The sequence below is a fragment of the Lynx rufus genome, unplaced genomic scaffold (genome assembly GCF_022079265.1).
Source record: "Lynx rufus isolate CCGP_SWC_20201006 ecotype Redwood Valley unplaced genomic scaffold, mLynRuf1.p SCAF_12, whole genome shotgun sequence".
In the NCBI taxonomy this organism is placed as follows: domain Eukaryota; kingdom Metazoa; phylum Chordata; class Mammalia; order Carnivora; family Felidae; genus Lynx; species Lynx rufus.
In genome coordinates this window covers 43,052,813-43,070,380 of record NW_025814826.1, presented here as the reverse complement: position 1 = coordinate 43,070,380, position 17,568 = coordinate 43,052,813, and the positions used below count along the sequence as shown (strand labels likewise).

Sequence of the window (17,568 nt, the reverse complement as noted above, 5' to 3'; positions counted from 1 at the left end):
GGTGAGAAACACTATCAGAACAATATTTTTGATATTCTATGAAGGAGTGAAAATAACTACCTCTGAATGTAGAAAGTCAAGGAAGCCTGCACAGGGGTATTTGAACTAGTTCTTGAAATAGGAATAAAAGTTTCAAACTAATCAATTGTGTTTATATCACAAAGATGCATTGAAAATGCTTTTCATAGATACTTGTGCTAAGTAGAAATATCATGAATCTATACCAAAATAAAGGAAGTATTCAACTATACTTGACGGGGTTTACATTCCTAGGAATAATCTAAAAACAATTGATAATTTTAGTTTAAAAATGTCTAGATGTTTAAAAGTCGATAATCTAATAATATCTAGTGATATTTTAAATTTCACCAGAATATTTTTTGCCTTAAGTATAAGCTCTTTTGAAATTATTTATTAATATTTACTTAAAGCACCTTTTACAATAATCCTTAAACCCTATAGTTAAATTATATAGCCCTAGGAGATTTCAACTCAAAATTGACTTAAAGTAGCAGGACCTATGTGATAATATAATTAAAACAGTAGCAAGGAGAGTATCTTGTACTTCTAGAATTATATATTCTAGAATTATCTGGGATATTTCGGATTCATATAATACAACATCAATATTTTGTAGAGAAAATTGTGGTCTGCAAGAGGATGTATGAAAAGCTAGTTCATGTTGCTAGAGTAGTATTCATTCATTCTTTCATTTATTTAATATTTATAAGGGCCTAATGTATGCACAGCTTTGTATTAGATGATATTAAGGTTAAAGTAATATAGATGATAAGCACAATTGGTTTTTCTTCCTCAAGAAGTTTATAGTCACACCATTTAAAAATAATCATTAAAATGTATTTTGTTTCACATGATTTAATTTAATATTTTTTCTTTTATATTGATATTGGAGAGTATTTCTTTGTTTTTTAAAATGCATAGGCAAGTTTTGCCAGCTGTTAATGATCAGCCTTGGTAGTTGTTGTTTTCAAGTATAAAATGTAGTTATTTTCTTCTGGAAGAGTTACCATATATCTGTATATAATTATAGGCTCTCTTTTATTGTTCTTCCTAGTGGAATATTAACTTAGATGATTATAACATGTTGTTGAGTCAAATGTGTTATGAGCATTTTATAGCCATTGCTGCTGTTTATGTTGACATAGTGTAGCCAGTTCTTCCAAAGTATGTTTGATCGTATGTTTAATCATGTCAATAGGATCAAACAGAGCTCTAGTTTGGTTTATAAAGTAATATGAAATTATGTTTAACTAAAATTGAATATGATGTAGACTCCCCCCTTCATAACAGCCGCTTAAAAGAAAGCCTGTTTTAATCATAAGTTTTTGACCTGAAAACTTTTTTTTTAATTATTTTCACCTTTAAGGTAAGAATGATTAATTCAGCATAAAACTTAATTTTAGGTCAGCAGTTTTAATCTAAACAAAAGCATTATTACTTTTTTCAAGGTAGCTTATCTCAGATTTACATTGCTTAACAAAAAAGGGAAAACAGACTATAAGAAAAACTGAAATTTCTAGTTTATTTCAGATATCAAATTTTGTGATATGTAACAACATTGTTCAAAAAAAACCCCAAACTGTACTATGACAAAAACTTTATTGTATTAAAGGAGTAGTTCTTGAGTGCCTACTATGTGCCTTCCATTAATAGGTATTTGGCCACACATAGAATTTTGAGTATTTTCAACAGCTTGCAAGCAACTAATACTGTTTTCAGATTTTCTATTAATAGTCTTAGTATAGATTTGCAAATATAAAACAATTTTGTAATCTTCATAAACAATAGCCATTGAAGACATTAATTTATAGATGGGTTCTTAGATCTTTATGGATACTGATACATGTCCGTCAAATAATAGGGTTTTATTGAACATATTATCTCTTTGTTAAGCATATGATAAATTCAAAAGAAGTATAACATGGTGTTTATTTTAAAGGAAAAGTTGTAGGGATAAAACTGCAGAGAAAAATTCTCTGTCTTGTCTCAGAGAATTGCTACAGGATGAGGATGATAGGTGAGTGTGTTTGAGTTATAGCTGTCTTCCAAAGTGTGATGTGTTGTTATATGTAAGAGAGATCAAATTTGTTCATAGATTGTAGAACTTGGTGTATGGAACCGTAGGGAGATCCACAATAGTTTATTATAAAGAAGACTTCCAACATTGAGTTTTGTTCAAATATAGATTGTGTGCTTCAGGAAGCAGTAAATTACCAAGTCACTAATATTCAGGAATACTTTTTAAATTTTTTAAATATTTATTTATTATTTAGAGACAGACAGACACAGAGCATGAGCAGGGGAGGGGTAGAGAGAGGGGAGACACAGGATCTGAAGTAGGCTCCAGGCTCTGAGCTGTCAGGACAGAGACCGACGCGGAGCTCGAACTCACGAACTGTGAGATCATGACCTGAGGTGAAGTCGGTCGCACAACCAACTGAGCCACCCAGGCGCCCCTATATTCAAGAATACTTGATGGACAAATTAGGTACTTAGTAAACATTTAAGCATCAAAGAGTATATTGATAATATGATTCTTACTGTCCCTTCTAATCCTGTCTATAACTATCCAGATATATATTATTTAAATGTATTTATCATCATCTTCTATTTCCTCTTGATGTTTGAGTTGAAATGGACTTATCCTTCTCGTTATCTGACTGTATAGCCAATGTTAAAATAAGCATAGATGTAGCAAGCACTCATAACAAGGAATTTGGAGATTGGCTCTCCCCTTATTTCAATAGATAAGGGATTGGCCACATGTACATTTCTCCCAGAGCTCAATGCCTACCTATATGCCTTGAATTCTAAAACCTCTCCACTTGAGGATCTAATGCTAGCTTTTTAGTCTGTGTTTAAGATGACAGGGTTACTTTCTTCAGTATCTCATTTTCTTTTTTCTTTTTGTTTCCTTTTTCTCTCCTCTCCTCTCCTCTCCTCTCCTCTCCTCTCCTCTCCTCTCCTCTCCTCTCCTCTCCTCTCCTCTCCTTCCTTCCTCTTTGTATTGTCTTTCTGTCTTTATTTTTCCTTTCCTTTCTTTCTTCCAATCTATTTCTTTTCTCACTTCTTTTCTTTAACAACAAACCAACCAACCTTCCTCCCTCCCCTCCCCTGCCAATCTTCCTCCTTCCCTTCCCTTCCCTTCCCTTCCCTTCCCTTCCCTTCCCTTCCCCTCCCCTCCCCTCCCCTCCCCTCCCCTCCCCTCCCCTCCCTTCCCTTCCCTTCCCTTCCCTTCCCTTCCCTTCCCTTCCCTTCCCTTCCTTATGTGTTTCTTTCTTCAACAAATGTTAACTAGGTTACTTACACATCAGACTTTCTTCCAGTTCTTGAGTAAACAACATTGAACAAAACTGAGTAGACCATGCTTCATTGAGTTTATATTCAAGTGAGAAGAAAAAGAGAACAAGCAAATAAACAAAAACCTGATGGTAGCAAGGACTGTGCTGAATATTAAAACAGACTGTGTGATATATGGGTGACTACCTTTGTTTGGAAGGACAGGAAGGCCTCTTTGAGGAGGTAAAATTTAAACTGAGACCTAAACATGGAAGAAGGCAGCTATGCTAAGATGGAGTAGAGAGCATATCAGATAAAGAAAATAGCCAGAAGGAGTTTGATTTTTGAGAAAAGGAAAGCCCAGTGTGCTGCTGTTCAGTGGACAAGGAGGAGAGGGATGGAAATGAGGTGGGAAATTGGTGGAAACCACAGATCATGTAGGCTCAGGGGCCCAGATAGAGAATTTTATATTAATAGAAATGAGACAGGAGCCATTGGTGGTCTTTAGCAGGGTCTTTAGCAGTGATATTATCTAATGTATGTTTCTTTCAGATGTTATTTCAATAAGAAATTTAAAAAAATTAAACAGGAGCAGGCAGATAGATTAGTAATATATGCAAAGTTGCAAATAACAGTTGATAGAGACTGGGAGACTAAGTTGTAGACTATGGTTCTCAAACTTCCCTGTGAATACAAATCACCTGGCAGTCTTGTTCAAGTGCAGATTGTGATTTGGTGGGATTGGGTGGGATCTGAGATTCTGCACTTCTAACGGGACTACAGGTTATGTTGATGCGCTGAATAGCAAGGATTTACATGAGGATGATTAAGATGGAGAGAGCAACACATACCAATCAGTACCTGCTCTCTGTCCACTCTTCAAGATATCTTCTCCACTTGACATGTTTCCAACATTGATAAGCTATCTCAGATGATATAGGAAAAGCCCAATTTTAATGCTGTAAGAATGCCTTTAATGGGGGGAAATTCATGAGTGGAGAGAATATTTTAGGGCAGATGGGTTTTCTGGATCAACTTGATGACAATCATTAACTCTGTCAATTCTTACAATGACTGAGCCGATCATATTAGTTATGATTTCACTGGAAAGATCAATAAATGTATGGATAAATGATGAAAGCATTTCCATGTCAAAGTTTAACTCATTTATTACTTTTAATTTTTGTCCTAAATTTTATACCTTGACAAGATATTTTAAAATGTGTTATTAATAACAGAAAAACCATAAAGTTTAGTTTCCCTTTACTTACCATTTTTCATCTCTGAAAGACTAACTGATAGATGGAAGCCAAACAGTGAAAAGAAGGATATAAAATTTGATTACCAAATCAAAAATTTTCATGAGTGAATACTGAATAATTAAGCATTCTTCTATTTTAATAAATGGCAAAATTGCATTTCTCCGCTTGAATTACCAGGTCCTTCATGAAACTAAGTGATGTATTGATTTCCATGAATGTTTAACGTAAATAATAACAGAATAGAGAGTTTATAACTTTTTAAAAATTATCTGGTTACATATGATCCTTGTAAGACACTTTCATGTATTATATTCATTACTGTTTTTTTTTATGGAAGTACTTTGATATTGGTCACGTAGGTGTACATGTTTAACATATAGGGAATTACTAACATTTAGGTTAGTGTACTACATATAAATATTGACTATTGCATGCATTATCAATATCTTGTCATTTTTTTCATTGTTCTCTTGAATTTTTCCTAATTATATTATTTTGTGGAAAGTTTTTTTCAGTATTGATGTTGGTAGCAATTTAAAAATCCATGTCTAGAAATGTACCAATCTATTATTTAAATACATAATTATTTATTGAATATCATCCTCATTTTCTATTCCATCACCACATTTCATTACATTTGTAAAAGTGTCAAAACTATGTCATTCATACCAGTAAATATATTTTTATATTTCTAATTATTTTATATTTTAAGTTGCTCTTAGAAAGAAGAGAAAAAACAAAATGTTAGAATTTACTTGATAACAGGTTTATGTATTTTAAAAAGGTGTTAGATAAAAATACCCTGAATGCCTGAGGACCTTTATGACAATATGAAACAATGAAAATTTTTGTTTTCCACAAATGACAAATTTGCAAGTAACCATTTTAACATTTTTATCCAATGCTACCCCTCAAGCCATGATTTTGAGTTATTCCTTTGCAGAGATTCCTTTGCAGCTTAACTTTAAAGACTGAAGATGAAAATGGTTTGTGTGTAACTGATTTCCCCAAATGGTTACCAGAGTTCATTATTTTACCTGTGAATGATGGTCACAGTAAATTTGACGGTTGTGACTTAAAAAAAAAATTAATGTTTATTCTTGAGGAAGAGAGAGAGAGACAGAGCGTGAGTGGGGTGAGTGGGGGAGGGGCAGAGAGAGAGGGAGACACAGAATCCTAAGCAGGCTCCGGGCTCTGAGCTGTCAGCACAGAGCCTGACATGGGACTTGAACCCACAAACTGGGAGATCATGACCTGAGCCAAAGTCAGACACTCAACCAACTGAGCCACCCAGGCACCCCAAGATGTTTGTGACTTTTAAATCTTCTCCCTCATTACAATATTTTGAAGGGGCTAGACTTTCTATTTGTGCTCAAAGTTGGTGCCAAAGTGAACTCCTCTGTCTTTTGGAGTATGAAGAAATGGTCCTATGTTAGAGACATTTTTATCTTGTTCAGAATTATTTCAGGGCATTTTCACCCACTTTTGCAACAAGCTGCTTCCCTTGCATGTAGTTTTCTAGAGCATATGGCGGCCCTGCTGTGCACAGAGTGAAATCACACAATTAAGTTTTACAATTTTAGGAAGAGCAGAACCTTCATATATGGCAGAACAGCATGGTATTAGGTTTGGGGTGCATTGCATAGAATATTTTTCTCTTCACAATTACATCATTTGTATTCTAAATCATGGACTATTGCTTTTCAGTGTTGATGCTTGATTTTTCTTTGTTTAAAATATTCTTCAGATGGCATTTCTTTTTCAATCCAAATGGTATTAAAGTGACAAATTTCTAGATTGATTTTTATCTAGATCTCAGAGAGGTTAGAAATTCTTCATTTATAAGGCATGCATTAAGAAAAAAAAAGTTTATCAACTCTCCTGAACTTTCCATTAGAAAGGAATTCAGCCAAAGATGGTTTTTACTAAAAAGATGACATGATGATTTGAATCTCATATAGCAGTTGGCTTGTGCTACACCTTTTTTATCCATCTTTTCACATCTTTAAAATAAAGTATTAAGAGCCTTCAAGCCATAGAATTAAACTTGGCACTCTCAGTAAATAATCAATATCTTTATTCAATTTTAAGTTAATGAATCCAGTTCTACTTTATATTAAAGTAAAACATACTTAAAGTAAGATATTCTTGACCACTTAAGTATTTTATTATATGCTTTTCATTAAAAAATAAATGAGGATAGGATGCACTCTCCCCATCTATTGTGGTTTTCTGGGATATACACTTGAGAGTTCTGATTTAATATATGGAATGGTGTTATTCATAGTGAGTGGTGGTATAGATGCTAGGACTAATGTATCAGAGTCAAATGAATGAATGTTTTGAACTAACATATGTATGACCTTGGGTAATCTGCTTAGTGCTTCTCCATTTTTAACACCTGTGGAAGGAGGAAAAGAATCCCATTTTGAGTGGATATTTTGGGGTTTAAAAAACAGTAGGCATAGAGTGCCTGTGCTTTAGATATACAAACAATAAATGACACTGCCCACTTCTGGAGCCTGTATAGGAAGAAAATATGCTCTAATACGATAAAAAATTTATAAGGTAAAAATAGGTGAACAAATTAAGCAAATAATTAGCACAGAGTTTTAAATTTCTTAGGTTATTTCCTTAGAAATAAATATATATGGTTCAATGGAATATTGATAGAGAATTATGAAAACAGCTAATATATACAGCTCTATTTAACACTATTCATACTGATCTCATATATAAATTGTGCCAAAGCAATGTGTAGCATTCAGTTCATCTTGTGTTTCTATTTACCTCATATATTTTTGTTTGCCAGTTTACCCTTAATTCAGTTACTCTCTGACTTCAGTACAGCCAACACACTTATCTTTTTATCTACCTTATCCTTGTGAATTCTCTGTGCTTCTTGAGCAGATAATTGCTAGAAGAGAGTAGATGTGTGATCTAGATCTTTAAAAAAATCCCTAGAAATTAAGTAAGCAACTAATGGTAGAGTTATGAGCAACAGCCACTCATATTTTTACTCAAATGTTACCTTTTGAAGTGTAAGAGTGGTTATAAACATGGTACGCGATGGTTGAGAGAAATCTCTCATGATTTCCGTGTACCAGTGGTGTATCCATCGGAGTCCATTGAGAAACAGTGGAACGTGGGATAATTCAAGGAAGGTTTATTTACAAAAGGATTATTTCTAAATGAGTAGATGTGAAGAAACCACAAGGGATAATGCTTTAATACAGAATAGCCATGGTTAGGCTTCACCATTGCTGACCCACTGGGATGACTGGAGGGAGATGTTGGACAGAGATACATATATCAGACTAGTATTAAAAAACTAGTGACCTTCAGTTAAGGATCCTAGTCAACTCCAGTCAAATTAATGGTGAGAGACCCTGCAGAATAAACCTGATCTAACTTTCCTCCGTCCCTCCATCCTGCTGGAATACTCCAGAAGATAAGAGCGTCTGTTGATGCAATCCAATGCGTCACAAAGTTAAACGCGTGTAAGAGTCATCGGGGAATCTTATTAAACCATAAATTCTAGCTCAGTAGGTCAAGGGTAAGGCTGGGTAATTTGCTTTTGTAATAAGGCTCTAGTTAATGCCAGCACTGCTAGACGATGCCCCAATTTGTGTGGCAGGATGTAGCCTATTCAGATCGATCTTTGGCACAAAAAACAAGGAAGAGGATAGAGCTGGAAAGGCATGTAGATAATATACAACATAGATGGGTGATGACCAGTTGTTTGCTTCCTTAACATCATTTCTTTAGCAGAATAACTCTGCATCAAATACAACTCCTCCAGCCCATCTTTGCTTGTTTTAGGCAGATTCCAGGTAGCAATACCAAGGCTTCCAGTAAAGAAGTTAGATAAAATATAATAATCTGAAATCAGAGAGATGAGGAAATATTGTTACCGATTAAAGTAATATTGTTACCGGTTTCAAATACTGGATTTTTTACTTGAAATTATTCACTGCACTAGTGATATTTGTAGTGGAAGAATATATACCACTGCTTCAGTCTGAAGATATTCATTAACTGTGGTCATTATTATTCAAACAGTTGCTTTTTCCCAATTAGTTTCTTATTGGAAGGCATTGTAGTATACATAAGTGATTTGTGCTGTTAAGTGTAAAACAAATATGGGACACAAAATTACTTTATTTTGCATAAGAAAAAGTGTTTTTTTTATAAACCTGCAGATATATATATATATATATATATATATATATGTTTTTGTTGATATTATTTGAGAAGTTTTGCCTAATCTTTGTATTTCCTAAGGCATCCCTTCGCAAACCAGGGCTATCCTAACCGTCCCACTAAAAAAAAAAAAAAAAAAAAAAAAAAAAAAAAAAGTTATTTTTTTCATGTTAATACTTTTAGTTATATTATCCTTAATAAAATGAATTTATGAAAAGAGAACAGAAATTACAAACAAAGCAACTAGAAAATCATTTCTATTCAAAGAATATATCCAAAAAAAGGGGGCGGGCTAGTTAAATGAATGGAGTGGATCTTAATATTTAATTGTAGGACTAAAGATAATAAAAATTTCATTTGAAACTATCAAAAAAAAGATGAAAACCAAGGTTGAGACAGTTTTAAAAGTGTTAAAAATGTCTGTGAACTCACCATTGGTGAGTCTTCTCATATGGTGACTTTTATTAGGCCAGTTATAAGAATCCCTAAAGAGAATATAAAAAATTCCACATTTCTTCTATAATGCTGACATTTTACAGCATACCATAACTGTAAGACCTGTTACGCCAGGCAATGCGGATGCGTCTGCTGGTATCTATACCAGTGTTTTGGATTCCTGAATTTGTTCCATTTCTGGGAGAGAAGAAAGCCCATATCAAATTTCAGAGTCCTTATCCAGTAATTAGTTGTGTGATTTTCTTCAACCAATTATTTAGTCCATCAGGTGTATCAAGTAAAAAGCAACAAAACGAATTTAAGTCAGAAGACCTGTGAAAATTAGCAAATTGCTTTTATAAAGTACGATGTGTCTTTTCCACTCTGGTCACTCTGTTTAATTTTCCAACTTAAAAAAAAATACACTTTTTTTCTCAATCTGAAATGATTGAAAAATAAGATTTCAAATATCTAAGGTCTAGGTTGATCTCATTAAAACTTGTAGACTTATAGCTTAAGAATCTTTTTTTTTTTTTTGTAAAAGTGAAAATGAAATGGGCCTGTCACAAGGATGCCTTAAATATGCTGAATCAGTATACCTGTGCTTATAAAAACGAGTATGATCATATATCTAGGGATGTGTCTATGTATTTTTTATTAAATTTACTCTTTTGGTTAAAGGATGTAGGGAGATACACAACTAACAATTTAAGTTAGAAATCCAGGGAAAGTAGATGATTTAACATAAACATATGTACCTACCATGTCCATACAGTGAAAAAGACATAACACAGAATAGTTATTTATTTATTTTTTTAGAATATTGCAGCCCCAATTGTATTAGCCTCTGAAACTGATTAGTTCTTAGCATTATAACTGGCAATAACAATAATAAAAATAACTAACATTTGTTAAACTCTTGCTATGTTCCAATACTTGAAATTTGTTGTAGAATTTAAGCATAGTGGTACAATATATAATTGTAAATTTTCTTTCAACTAAAAATTGGGCAACACATAAATTTATATTTATACACTTTATATGCAGGATAAAGTGCTAGCCATAAGTTAGCGGAGTAGCAAAAATCAAAGTTTAGGGATTTAGAAAATTGGAGTGTCTGAACCATATTTATTCCTAGTAATTTTAAAAGGGATAATATGGTAGATTTACAGAATAAAAAATATATATATATAGTTTCTTGCTAAATTTAATCCAGATCCATCACTTTAAATTTGAGAATAGTTTGAATCTTGCATATGCTTAATACATAAGTCTCTATAAATGAGTTTTGAAGTGCTTTTGAACACACTTAGTTACATCACTGCCTTTTTCATCAAATGGTGGCCAGTATTATTTCTCTTCTTTTAAATTATTGTGAAGTAAAATCCTTTTTACAAAGATTCATAAGCAACTTACTAATATGTTGCTGAATTTTCTATTATGCCTTTATAGTGTATAATCCAGAAACATGACCTATGGAAAATACCTCTAATTTCTATAGAAATATTTATCATGCAAAATTATTTTTGCAGAAATTTGTATCCACTGGTAAGTCTTACATGAAAGATGGTAAAGGAGACACTGCAAGAATACTACCTGGTGTCAGTATACTGTCCCCATCTTTCTTCTTCCAAGGATAAAGTGGAAGGAATGACCAATTAGCAGCCGTCATGCTAAATAAGTTCTGACACTAGAGGATTTAGAAAAAAAAGTGTTAAATTTCAATGTTGCGTGGAGCCACCATTCACTTTTAAACAAACAATGTATTCTCTTAACGTAGTTTAGTACTTGTATAATCTCTGAATATATTTTGAATTTGGGGATAGAATTGAGAATACATCAGTCTTTCCTTCTCCCTTTGGTCCAAATTCTTCACCTAGATAAATGAATGAATCTCTTAAAAATGAATAGAGAAGTTAAACCACTTGTCCCCTGTGTTTTGGGACTAGAACACAGGTCTCCCAACACCTACCTGCATGGGAGAAATGCCACAAAAAACACACCATTCTTTAACATTCAGTTGATCTGTAATTAAATTCCTAGCCAATGATTGGTTATATTTCTTAGTACTGATGGAAATGAATCTACTGTCAATAGTGATATGTGCTATATTCTCTAAATCAGACACCCCATACATATTAGGGTGTTTTTTAATGTTTTTATTTATTTTTGCGAGAGAGCAGGGGAGGGGCAGAGAGAGAAGGCGACTAAGAATTTGAAGCAGGCTCCAGGCTCTGAGCTGTCAGCACAGAGCCCACCATAGGGCTTGAATCCATGAACCAAGATCTCATGACCTGAGCCAAAGTCGGATGTGTGATGGACTGAGCCACACAGGCACCCCTTAATAACCAAAATAAAACCCAAAGGAATTTTATTAGTGTAGTTTATTTATTGAGTGTAAAGATAAAAATAGGATTGTAATTAATTCAAGATAAAGAATTAAAATTTTATACCCCGTATAGAAACCATGATATCAAACGCAGAACAAAAGCAGATGTATTATCGTACATTTGAAAAGTTAAGATGAAGCAAAAGTAACTCCCCCTTCCCTCCACCCCCACCCCACCAAATCAATAAGATAAAAATACCTTACTTTCTCAGAAGAGTGCTTTACTTTTTGGAAGCATTGTAATCTGACTTAATCATCAATTTATAATACAGCTACTGACACTTGCAAGATAAATTATTATCAAAATAAACGCTACAAATTTGGATGTTTACAATAATAGACAATATTGCATTGCTTCATTTTTATTATTGTGTTAGAATATAACCTCGGTAGAAAATGAAAGATAACACTTAATAAGTAATGCAATTGTTATTTTACTAGAATCCCATAGAAATCTGGAATAGATTTTTCCAATGAAAAACTGTTCTCCATAATACTAAACATGTCTGTTTTTTCTTATTCAAAGGTAAAAAAGTTCTGCAAAATTACATAATGTCTATATGTAGCAATGAAATAGAATTTAAAAATATGGGTATAAAATTATAGGTATATGACTTTTGAGATTATGTAATGAGGAGTTTGTTAATTTTCAATTAAGAAATTTGAGGCCAGGAGATGTTTTATGATTATAAGTTTTAGAAGCATAGTGACAGAACAGTTAAAGATCATCTTTTCCAAACCTCCAACTAATGGTTGAATTCCCTCTATCACATCTGTGTGATATGGTGAATTTTCTAACATTAAACACTGGCACCAGCATGAAATCTACTACCGTCCAATTGATTTTCTGCTAGTAATACCACATGTTCTCAGTTTACACTAGTAAAGATTCTCTAACATAAAAATAAAGTCATAGGCTGCCTGTTCCAAACACGCACGCGCGCGCACGCACACAAACACGCACACACACACACACACACACACACACAGATTAATGTTTGAACAAAATCAAATTCTTTATCCATGTATGTGTATATATGGCTAATGTTAATAGGCATTGAAATCTAAATTAATGAAATAATTTCAAATAAGTAACTTCAACTGATTAACATGGACGTTACATGAGTTTTAAGAAACATCAATCACCATTTTTAGGTAATTTTTAAAATGCATTTTAGAATTCAAATTGATTTTGAAGATGATAGAACAATAATAGATCTTAAAAATACTGCAGTGTTAATCCCCTACAGTGGTTTATATAACAAAGATTTACAGACACACAAAATGATTTTTCTTGTGTTCAGAGCTTACAACTTAAAAAAACAGTGAATTTGATTGTTGCCCTAATATCTTCCTTTCTGCCAGAGTTTGTTTATATTTTAGAATATTTCCATTATGCTTAAGTCAAACCAAACAAGCAATAAATAAAAATGACCAAAAATTGCTTAGCATGTGAAGACAGAAGAAAACAAAGGAAATAGATATTTGTGCACATGTCTACATGTCTTGCATTTAATGACATTTTTAATAAAAGTATTAGAACATACATAGTTATTATGGATTTAAAAATAGCTTTATACATGAAAATACTTCTACTTGAATATTCATTTTTTCACTTTCCCCCTTCTCATTTATGATTAATAAAAGAAATACTCTCGACAAAATGTCTTTGGTTAAATGAGCCAGGATTGGCAACACTGCAGGTATTCATTCAATCACACACCCATAGAAGTTCCACGTTTCAGTCTTTGAGAAGCTCAGAGTACAGTGAAAGGAATGGCCACAAACAACATACCATCATTTAACATTTTCTTAACTTGCATAAAAGCCCACAACATATTTTAATATATCTCTATGATAAAATAATTTTAAGTGCTCATTACCTGTTGAAAAGATCATCAAATTCATGATAAGTTGTATTTACTTAGAAGCACTCATTGCTTAATGGTATGTTATTATTTCATACATATACCTGGGATTGCATAATAAAATGCACATTTTATGGCATATACTTGAGATTTAACATTTCATCAATATATAATTTAGAAGAGGGTTTTTGCAGTTGGTACTTGAAATATTTGTCCTTTCAGTTTATTTATAAAGTGATATATATATTATATTCTTTTACTTGAAATCATAAAAAAAAAACAAAGTATGTGTTTGCTGTTTAACTTTAAATTTTTGTGGTGGGTTTAAATTTTCTGTTATTTTCCATTCTTTTTTTCTTCTAAAACGGATATTCTCCTGGCCTTCCATCTTCTGCATCTGTATTACATTGTAATATGTTTTAAAAAGATGGACTGTTTTCTTCAATTTAAAATGAAAAATGAGTTTTTTTAAAAAAAAGCTAGGACCCTTTAGAACCAGAAAACTAGAACTCCTTGGTCTGAGGTGATGCTTTCTTAGATACACATTGTTCCTGACTTCACCCAACCAAGTAATCACCTTAAGCACCCCTCATAAACCTTCACACACACACACACACACACACACACACACACACACACACTCTCTACCACTGTAGTTTTCAAAGTTCTTCAGTCCCAGTTACACGTTATAGAAGTGATCTTTTTTCATCCTCTGAACTGTCTTCAATTTTCGCCTCTGGGTTTACAATTGTTTCATTTATTTATCTTTATTTCTCAAAGAATTCCAAATTTTGTGTGAAAATTCTCATGAAATCTTCAGACTCACCTGCAGTTGTTGAAGTCAAATGTTATAATGCAGAGGAAGGTAGAGTTAGAATTCCTACTTACAATTTGTGTTTGGATTGGGATTATCCAGAAATATGCCTCAAAACACAAAATGCCCATTTTATTAAGAAGAATTTTAAGAAAGCAGGAAAATTCACAAGTGGGAGAGCTAAATTTAGAGCAGTTGAATACTCCAGTAGAATTAACCTCTGGCTCACCATGGGGATGGAGGTGTAGAAAAGAATTACAACAGAAGCATGACTTGAGAGAGAGAGGTGGTTATTTCTTTTTTTGATAAGAATCTCAGAACTGTCAAATGGCTGAGCTGTCATCTACCCCTAGCTTCTTATTTTGAGAGAAGAGACTGAGGTAAAAAGAATCTTGTCCAAAATCACACAACTAATAATTTGCTAAGAATCAGGTCTCAAATCTTGCTTTACTGGTCATTTCCTTATTTTTTATAACAGTATGTATATTTAGTCCATAACTATATATTCCAGTAACTCATCAGACCCTATCTCTACCTTTCTAATTTTGAGGAAATAAATCACCTTAAAATGTTTCAAAACCAATAAAATACTCATGATTTGAACTAAGTGGGTAAAATAGCAGATAAGAATTTGTGAAATGGTTGTTTTAAGCCATCTAACAAAAGTCAGTTTTCCTTCTTTTCAATCCATGGCATGAACAAAACCTAGTTGCCTGATGTAATAATCCCTAGCCTATAAATCTTATAAAAAGCAATATGTAAAAATTTCTAAATTATAATTGAAGAAGTTAAATATATACCTTGCATTCTTATTCATGCTGTTTTTTTAAAAAGAATTGATATTTAAATATTAGATCAGGTTGCATAACTTTTTTTTCACGGGTGGGGTTTCAATTAAATAGATTTCCTTTATTTCACTTGGTGTCATTGTTTATGACTTAAAAAGTACATAGAAACTGTAGTGAATCTAGTAATTTATTCTTCTTAAAAGACTAATACTTCTTTTCCTTCATTCAAAATACTTGAAAAAATGTTTTTAAAATATATCAGTTACCTCATTGAATTTATCTTTTAGGTAAATCTAGTCATGTCTATTTTAGTACAATACACAGGAAATATACCAGCCTCCTATGATATTGGCTTTCAATATCATAATATCAAAAACAATAGCAATATTTCAGATGAACTCCAAATAGAGGTAGTTCACGTTTATAAATTTTATAGATTGTGGATGGGCATCAATCATAATGTTAAGGCAATGATTATGAAAGAAAATGGTTATTGGCAGAAATACTATAATATATATTAAGTTTTTTCAATTATACCATTTTCTTAAATGTATCCTAATATTCCACTTAAGCTAAATTACCTAAAAAATATATTAGTTTAAGAACCAAGTTCATTAAATCTTTCAAACTTTTATAATATCTCAGTATTTTTATTTTCCTAGTTTAATTTTTCCATAAAATTTGATGGATTGAAGTTATAATAAACTGGTAGTATTTTGCTCTCCTCTAAAAACTTGCATAGTTTTAAAAACCTATCTACCCATATATCCAGGATTTTCCCTATAGAACACTTAAACTCTTTCTGTACTGCTTGGTATTTTACTACTCAGTGATTATATTGCTGTATTTTCTTTTTTTTTTTTTTTTTTTTTCTTCTGGGTACCCTATGTCAGGCTTAAGAAAGCAGTTTCTTTAACTTGGATAATTCAATGCTAACAAAATTTGTTAACTTGAATTTTATTTTAAAATTGTATATCCTGATACATGTTTTTGTTTGTTTTCTTAACTAGTGAAAAAGGCCATAGATTTTAAATCTAGAGGATTTAAATTGTTTCCAGGGAAAGACAACAGCAACAAGTTTTCTATCTGTGAGTGTACTCCTTTTTTGTTACTTTCTCTAGTGCAAGAGTGAAGTTTGTGGTGTCTGTGTTGTTTGTGTGTGTTCTTTTAAAATGTTTGTGTATTTACCAAATTAACTGTATTAATACCTATATAACATGCATGATTATTATTCAATATTTTCTTGTATTTAAATGTGTATTGAGTTAATGGATTGATGTGGGGAGCTCCCAAGCTGACGCTGTTTCAGACATAAAAAAATTCTTTGAGCTAGTATGTTGATAGCATTCTAGTTTTGTAATTCTAGGATGTGAGATTAAAAAAAAAAATAGTGATAGTTTTTAAACTGGTGATTTCTTATAAGGATTTTTGTTTGACATAATTATTTTTCTAGGGAAAAAATTTCTTTTAATGGTAATTTTTCATTTAAGAGAAAAATATATCCTCAATTTAAATTAAGTTATCCACACCCTTTAAGTCAACTCTTTTGTAAATTAATTAGTTGACTATAGAATTAACTTTTGCTTTCTCTTGAAAATAACAAGGTGGCCTGAAATACACTTATTTATGTGTTGCCTTATACACAATTTTGCTTAACATTCAGAGATTTAGGGATGGCTAGGTGGCTCAGTCACTTAAGAGTTGGGCTTTTGACTTCAGCTCAGGTCATGATCTCACAGTTGGCGAGCTCTAGCCCCACATCAGGCTCTGTGTGGAGGGTGCAGAGACTGCTTGGGATTCCTTCTTCCTCTCTTTCTGCCCCTCCCCAACTTGCTTCTCTATCACTCTCTCAAAATAAATAAAAATAAACTTAAAAAAAATTCATGGATTTATAGATCATCTGAAGTTCATCCTTGAATCTCAAATTAAGAATCACTGAATTAGGGCAATCATATATATTACCATAAACAAAATTTTTTTTGGATTTGTATTATAAATCAATAGCAGTTTGAAAAAATTTTCTACCTTATCGTGCATATATATATATATATATATATACACACACACACATACACATACACATATATATATAATTTTGAAAGAAACCATTCATGACACATCTGACTTCTCTAATGATACATTGATAGTTAATAAGATTATTAAAATAGCATATGTTATATTTTAACAGGAATATATTTTAGCATTATTATTTTATTCAGTTCCAATTAATCTGATGAAATGAGTTTATAGCTATTTCTTTAACAATGATTGTTCATTATGGTTATATCAGAAAAGGATTTTATCTTCATGTTTAATGACTTGTATATATAACGGTGAATGACAGAATTTGAGCAATTACATCAATTATCAAAAAAACTCAGAGCCTGTATGTGATCAAACATTTTAAAGTGTAATAATTTTAAAATGGGATTTTACATTTTGTTAGATTTGAGAATACTAAGCCAAAAATAGCAGATATAAGTAGGAAATCATTGATCAAATTAGATTA

The 17,568-nt window shown here is 32.2% G+C and overlaps 1 protein-coding gene across 2 annotated transcripts in view; it reads left to right on the top strand.

Annotated features, from left to right (window-relative positions):
• The window catches only part of CSMD3 (CUB and Sushi multiple domains 3), a 1,257,946-nt gene that overhangs the window by 516,364 nt on the left and 724,014 nt on the right, over positions 1-17,568 (top strand). For both annotated transcript variants that reach the window (XM_047073797.1, XM_047073796.1), the window contains one exon: positions 16,070-16,147. In XM_047073797.1, coding sequence (XP_046929753.1) covers positions 16,070-16,147 — 78 coding nt within the window. The remainder of the gene's footprint in view (positions 1-16,069; positions 16,148-17,568) is intronic.